Source organism: Siphateles boraxobius, unplaced genomic scaffold, assembly GCF_051911475.1.
Source record: "Siphateles boraxobius isolate OS27281-9 unplaced genomic scaffold, OSU_SipBor_1 34, whole genome shotgun sequence".
NCBI lineage: Eukaryota > Metazoa > Chordata > Actinopteri > Cypriniformes > Leuciscidae > Siphateles > Siphateles boraxobius.
Genome location: NW_027508964.1, coordinates 1 through 7,500, shown reverse-complemented (window position 1 = coordinate 7,500; position 7,500 = coordinate 1). Strand labels below are relative to the sequence as shown.

At 36.8% G+C, this 7,500-nt stretch overlaps 1 protein-coding gene across 1 annotated transcript in view; it reads left to right on the top strand.

The window, feature by feature from the left end:
• The window catches only part of gdpd5a (glycerophosphodiester phosphodiesterase domain containing 5a), a gene marked incomplete at its 3' end in the record, with an annotated part of 21,659 nt that extends 14,292 nt beyond the window's left edge, over positions 1-7,367 (top strand). Inside the window, exons 3-8 of the mRNA XM_077195680.1 lie at positions 2,401-2,504; positions 2,828-2,921; positions 6,360-6,419; positions 6,510-6,608; positions 6,709-6,802; positions 7,222-7,367. Of these exons, the coding sequence (XP_077051795.1) occupies positions 2,401-2,504; positions 2,828-2,921; positions 6,360-6,419; positions 6,510-6,608; positions 6,709-6,802; positions 7,222-7,367 (597 nt within the window). The remainder of the gene's footprint in view (positions 1-2,400; positions 2,505-2,827; positions 2,922-6,359; positions 6,420-6,509; positions 6,609-6,708; positions 6,803-7,221) is intronic.
• Between the last annotated feature and the right edge of the window lie 133 nt (positions 7,368-7,500).

The window sequence follows — 7,500 nt, the reverse complement described above, 5'->3', positions numbered from 1 at the left end:
TTGCTCTGGGGACCTGCTGATTATATTGTTTGACTCCACTAGGTGGCAGTTTCCACCAGAAAAAAAGATTTTTTCTCTATCACATTCTGAGCAAGAGTTATTCAAATATAACCGAAGGGAGGCAAAGTGTCATTTTTAGTGTATATACGTGTCCTTTGGAATTTTCTAATACTCAAATGCAAAAAAAAATTTTAATCAAAACGCTCGAAAAATACAAAAATATCCACAAATTTCCTGTCAGTCGTCTTCGTCACTTGTCATTCACTTGTTACTGTCTACTCGCCTATCATCAACAACGTCGTGATACAACATACATTAAAAAAAACCGGTCGTGTTCCCGCCCACCTACTCCACTGATTCGTTGGCTGATTCAGCATGTGACTGGACTAGATACATGATTGACATGTGATTGGAAAGCTGTCAACCTCAGCTTTCAACATGTGCCTGATATGTATATCATCGTCATGATTAGAGGACGCTTGCACGTTTTGATGATGATGTGTAGATCGCGTGTTTCTCCGGTCGAGTGCTTTTTGTGTTCTCGACATCCGCGACATAACAGTGGATTATTTACCAAGAGGAGCTCACAGAAAAGTACAAATGGGCTAATTTGAAAGAAAACATCCTAAGGTAAAAGATGATATAGAGTTTGTGGCTGATTTTAGCTTAGAGCACCTGTAATCGAAGTAGAAATGAGACGTTTGTCTTTGTTTTTTTCACTGAAATCATATTTTACTGCCCGATTCTTTTGGAGATAATGTGAACTATGATGTTAAAACAATAAAACAAACTACACAGTCACATTTCTTAGAATGAGAGCTTTCTTTTGATGTATGATTTTCCTGTTTTGTGAAATACTTAAAAAATACATAATCATATTTACATTTCTGCATCGCCATTTTGGGGGAGGAGCGATTTTGTGACGATTGTTTTTTAAAGCTTTATATTAATTATTTGTGTTCCATATACACACATACAATTATATTCTGTGTAAAGATGAGATTTTAAGATTTAAAATGATACTATATATGGGGTGATAGTATCTCCAGAAACATAAAAAAAAAAAGTTTAAATATAATGACGTAGCTCTTTTGCCCGCCCACGGGCGATCAGAGTGGAACAGGTTAACGTTGCATTTACCTCAGGAAAGTTATCTAATGTTCACAGTTCGTTGGTTAGCTATAAAAACAATTATGTATGCATGTTTGAATAAATTTGTCATGAAGACAAGTGTTTATAAAAACTACCTTATGTGCAACTGCGTTGTATACAAACATTTCAGATTTATTTGAGTTTAGTTATTATATCTGAAAATAAATAGCAGTTGAATATAACAGTTTGGGCCCTGTTGTTCATTTTAACCTCTAATATTATTGTAATAATGTACCAAATGAGAGGGTTCCCTGTATAGTTTACGGCTTCAGTTGGGAGAGATTTTTTTCCTTAATGAAAATCAGTCATAATTCTGAATAATCTGATATCGGAAAAGAAATGTAGTGTCCATACATCTCTAGTTTATACAGTACTATACTTCACTTTCTACTACAAAATGGCTTAGAATAGTGTAAATTGGGACGCACCTTAAAGGGATAGTTCACCCAAAAATGTAAATTCTGTCAGTAATTACTCTCCCTCATGTTGTTCAACCCCGTAAGACCTTCGTTCATCTTCAGAACACAAATTAAGATATTTGTGATTAAATCTGAGAGCTGGATCACTCCTCCATAGGCTTCTAAGGGATTGACACTTGTTCCCCGAAAAGTTATTAAAGACATCGTTACAATAGTCCAAGTGACTACAGTGGCTCAATCTTAAGTTTATCAAGCGACGAGAATACTTTTTGTGCGCAAAAACAAACAAAAATAAGGACTTTCCTTCTCTGTGGGCGTCGAGTGAGTTCACTAGTGTAACAGCGCAGCGCTTCTGTGTTGTATGTCACACGCATCATCACACACATGACCAGCGTCGGCCAATAGTGAGCCTGCGTGTGACGTAGCTCTACGCTATCCCAATACGCTAACTCACTCGACGCCCACAGAGAAGGAAATGAATAGTTGAAATAAAGTCGTTATTTTTGTTTGTTTTTGCGCACAAAAATTATCCTCGTCGCTTAAGATTGAGCCACTGTAGTCACTTGGACTATTTTAACGATGTCTTTAATAACTTTTCGGGGAACAAGTGTCAATCCCTTAGAAGCCTATGGAGGAGTGATCCAGCTCTCAGATTTAATCACAAATATCTTAATTTGTGTCTCGAAGATGAACGAAGGTCTTACGGGGTTGAACAACATGAGGGAGAGTAATTACTGACAGAATTTACATTTTTGGGTGAACTATCCCTTTAAGTGTCGTCTCCTGCAGTGCACGCGTGGGTACATCACTTCCTGTTTTTGCTTTTCAGTGGGAATGCTCATGGTTCTTCCTCCTCTGCTGTTCGTTTCTCCTCCTCCTCATCTGGTCCTACTTCTGGTTGGAGGCCCGTAACGACTATAATGAGTTCAACTGGTGAGGACGCTGCTGTTTCGGACGTGACTTCAGCTGCTCATTAACTCTGGACCCTGCTGTGTGTCCTCGCCATGAACCTGACAGCAACCCTATGATTACACATTTCATTACTAGAGCATGTTTTATGAGTTTACTCTGAGTTACTAGTTTAATTGCATGGTTTACACTCCATTATATTTGCTAAAATTGGATTGCATATGAAGTTTCTGAAGTCATTTTACATACAAAGGGTTGAAAAACATCTTTCTTGTGTGTAAAGCATGCTTTGTATCCCCCCCGTTGGTGTGTGTGAACCACTCTAATTGGTTTCATTTCGCTGGCAGGTTGTTATATAATCGTTCGGCTGTTTGGAAGGATGGCACAGTTCCTATTCTCGCCACAACACTCACTGGATTCACTTACACTGCATTTTTAATGGTGAGTGCTCTTCACACAAACACACATGTGACAGAGCAAGTCTTTTTGTTACCTTTTAATTGTCGCAAGCATCACCATTGTGTCCTTGATTATATTAGTATTTATGTTTGAAGAACTTAACCACAGGTTGCTTCTTGGGTCGGGAATTAATTGGCACTTACACAGTGGTGGCCAATATTATTAGAACAGTAAGATTTTTCTATGTTTTAAAAGAAGTAGGCTTCATTTATTTGATCCAAAATACACAAAAAACAGTAATATTGTGAAATATTTTTACAATTTAAAATAACTTTTTTTCTATTTGAATATATGTTAAAATGTTATTTATTTCTGTGATCAAAGCTGAATTTTCAGCATCATTACTCCAGTCTTCAGTGTCACATGATCCTTCAGAAATCACTATAGTATGATGATTTGATGATCAAGAAACATTTATGATTATTATCAATGTTGAAAACAGTTGTGTACAATTTCTTTTCAGGATTCTTTGAAGAATAGGAAGTTCAAAAGAACAGCATTTATCTGAAAAAGAAAGCTTTTGCAACATAATACATGTATATACTTTTGATCAATTGCATCCTTGCTGAATAAAATTATTAATTTCTTTAATTTCTCAACAAAAAAAAACTCTTACTGACCCCAAACTTTTGAACGGTAGTGATAATGTTACAAAAGATTTCTATTTCTGATAAATGCTGTTCTTTTGAACTTTCTATTCATCAAATAATACAAATTATTTTATTTTTATTTTTTCATTTATTTTCGTTTTTGTTTTCGACACGTGCGCTGTACGCGGTAAACCAATCACAACAGACTGAGCTGTCTGGCCAATCAGAGCAGAGTATCTCGCGGAAAGGAGGGATTTAGAGAGATTGATTAATCTGACGAGTCGTTTGAGAAACATTGAAAATGTGTTGATGTGTGCCACAAATGTATATTATGAGAAAATGAAACAGTTTTTTTTTACCTTTGATGCATGTAAACCTGTTGTAAGAGACTCCAAAACAATATTAGGAAACTTTAAAATAGCATAATAGGGACACTTTAAAAGGACTCAAGTACTAAAAGGAACCTGATACGAAAAATGAACAGCAAAAACAGTGGTCCTCAAATACAACGCCAGTGATGCGCGGGTCAATGTATAAACAACCCGCACCCGACCGACGTTTTCAACTAACCCGCCCGCAACTCGGACCGCAAAAAAAGAAAGAAAATATTGTACCCGACCCGCTTCCTGACCCGCGTTTTTTTAAAGTAGTAATGCACATCGTAGCGTCGTTGGGCCATAGACGTAGGAACTAGGGGTGCGGTGCGGTGTGCGACGTTATGTTTCGACCCTGCTTGAAGAATTCATCAGCAGCTCAACTGAGAGAAAAGAGTGAAAGCCCTTATGAGTGCAAACTGTTCTTTTTCTGAATACTGTATGATATAGCCTAGTGTTATTTAATAAAGGCTTGATTTATTCATTTATTTCGTTTCATTTTCTTAACAATTAAGATGCTGCATGTGTTTATCAAGTCTAATCGAAGTGTTCGTCTCTCCCCGACTTTCCCAACAAAAATCCCGCCCGCTCTCAGAAAATACATTAAACTGACATTACTGAGCTACATGCGTTTAAAAGTAGCCTATTAAAATGGTACAATGGCATTGCTCAGTTCAACGTGTTGGGAAATCGGGCATTTTGTCCTGCGTTTAAAGGTTTAATTGGCATCTTTATTTCAAACGACCCGACCGACCGCGACTCGAATATCATTTAAAATATATTTGGATGACTCGTAACCGCGGGTGACCGCTCATTTTGGATCAACCCGCGCATCACTGTACAACGCATCAATAAGCATGATTCATTCCTGACTTCAAAACAAGAAATTGCAAACATTTTAGCAAAAACGTAATCAATTGAGAAGGGGTCCTTCATTTCAGAGTCACACTCAGGACCTTCGGGTCCAAATGGGCCGGAAGGGTGGGATTCATATTTATTAAAAGAAAATCATATTTATTTTTTTTACTTGTTTTTTATAATATTTTTTCTTTTCTTTTTTGGTGTTTTGAGAATTTTATGATTTATAATTAATATTTATGCAATAAATATGACCCATTTCCCCCCAGTTTGCCCCCCATTGAATATAATAGAAAATTATTTAAAAAAAAAACATATATATATATATATTTTTTTAAGCTGTATTTCATTTTAGAGTCAAGCCTAGACCTCATAAAAGCAATTTTTGAAATGAGATGGATGCCATCTGGTGGACAAACTGAGCATTTTAAAAATGCAAAACGCATAGGTAATCTGAATTTATTGGTTTGTTTATGTATAAAAGTGTGTGTGTGTGTGTGTGTGTGTGTGTGTGTGTGTGTGTGTGTGTGTGTGTGTGTGTGGATGTGTCTGTTTTGCACTCTTGATGTTTTATAGATTCACCCCTTCAATGTTGTGTACTTTTTTTCTGGATCGTGGCTGATTTGTAGATTGTACGCACAAAAAAACTCTGTATTTTCACATTTTTGCCAATTTGCCATTGATTTCCTATCCGGGTCCATTTGGACCCGAAGGTCCTGAGTGTGACAATTTTTTTTACAACCACTTAGATTATTCAAATCCTGTCCCAAATTTTTTTGGATGTTCATATACCAAGTACCAAAAAAGTCACCAAATTTCAGACCATTCCGATGAAAAAAAATATTTAAATGCGTCGGGTCCATTTGGACCGAAGGACCCCAGGGTGCTATACGACTTTTCGTGCTTCAAGGGAAGGAGAAAATGTACTTTAGTGCTAATCATATAGTCAGAGCCATACAACCAGCTTTTTCCAATGGAAGAGCTACAATGAGCTATTAAAACCCCCAGCTGTTGGACCGGATAAAATCCACTACCAGTTTTGAAAGAATCTCACCTTTTTCTGAAAATGCTTCTCAGAATTTTTAACACTTGTCTTGGATATCGGGAAAAATCCTGGATACTGGAATCTGAACATCACATAAGTAATGCCCAATGTGGCTTCAGGAAAGTCCGAAGCACTACACACCATCTTGTCTGTCTTGAAAATTATGTTTGTGATGCTTTTATTTATGTCGTAGCTGTCTTTTTTTTATTTGGAGAAAGCCTTTGACATTTAGAACATATAACATGCTAGAAACATAATCACTGCAATAATAATCCAATTTTAGACTGTTATTTGCCTATATAGTGTATACTGCACACACACACACAATGTTTACATACAGTGTGTGTGTGTACTGTATATATATATATATACAATAAAAAGTACGTATATATACCTAATAGATATATATATATATAGTCACTGTGCGTGTATGTATATAAATATACAAATATATACTATATATATATATATATATATATATATATATATATATATATATATATATATATATATATGTGTGTGTGTATTTTATAGAATTTTTTTTTTTTTTCAGATTCTTGCACTTTGTCACATTGCACTGGGACAGCAGCTTAACTTATACTGGATCCATAAGGTGAGACGGAACCTATTTTGTATGTGTGTTTAAGTCTAGAACCAGACCAAGGTTATACATGTAAACTAATAAAAGTCTTATTTCCCACAGATTGTAGTTTTGGCTGTTCTGCTCTCCACCATAACAGGAGTGGTGTCCGTTGATGATTTCTGGCAGGATGAATGGGACATTGTCATCATTTCTCTGCAGGTTGGGTCAACATCATCAGCACATTACTGTCCAATGTCTTGACGTCTTACTTGACGATTCATTTGAAAGTGTGTTCTGTCTCGTGTTGTTGCTGGTGTAGTTCACAGGGCCGCTCCTGCACATCGGGGCTTTAGCTGTGGTCACAGCGTTAGGCTGGGTCATCGCCGGTCAGGTGGTACGCGGAGAGAGATCAAGTGAGTTGAAGGTCATGTGAGGGGAAATGGCTGATCGGGTCAAAGCTAGGACGACTGTAATTTGAATCAGCCATTCCTGCACCAATAGAATTTTTTAAACATTGATAATAATAATAATACATGTTGCTTGAGCACCGAATCAGCATATTCGACTGATTCCTGAAGGATCATGTGACACTGAGGACTCGAGTAATGATGCTGATAAATTCAAGGAATAAATTAGATTTTAAAATATATCAAAAAAAGAAAACCGTTCTTTTAAATTACAATATTTCACAGTATTTAACAGTATTATAATATTTCGCACTGTATTTTTGAATGAATAAAAGCAGTCTTTGTGATCATAAAAGACTTCCATATACATGAAAAACATTGTACCGACTGAACAGTGGTGTATTTGCTTTGATGTGTTTGCTCAGGACTCCAGGTTGTAACGCTGGTGCTTTATGTGAGCGTTCTCCTGGTTTTGTATCTGGTTCCCCTCTTCATCTCTTCTCCCTGCATCATGGACCGGTCCAAGCTCGGTCCTCGTCCTGCTGTCATTGGCCGTCGTGGAGCTCCAATGGTGAGTTTCATAGTCCTGGAAAACCAAGGGCTGTGACATGGCTTGCTTCTGGTTTCTTTCTGAAATTTAGCAACAGATAGAAAGAGCTGGAAAGACTGTGTATCCCACTTACACTTACTCTAAACATTAAGCT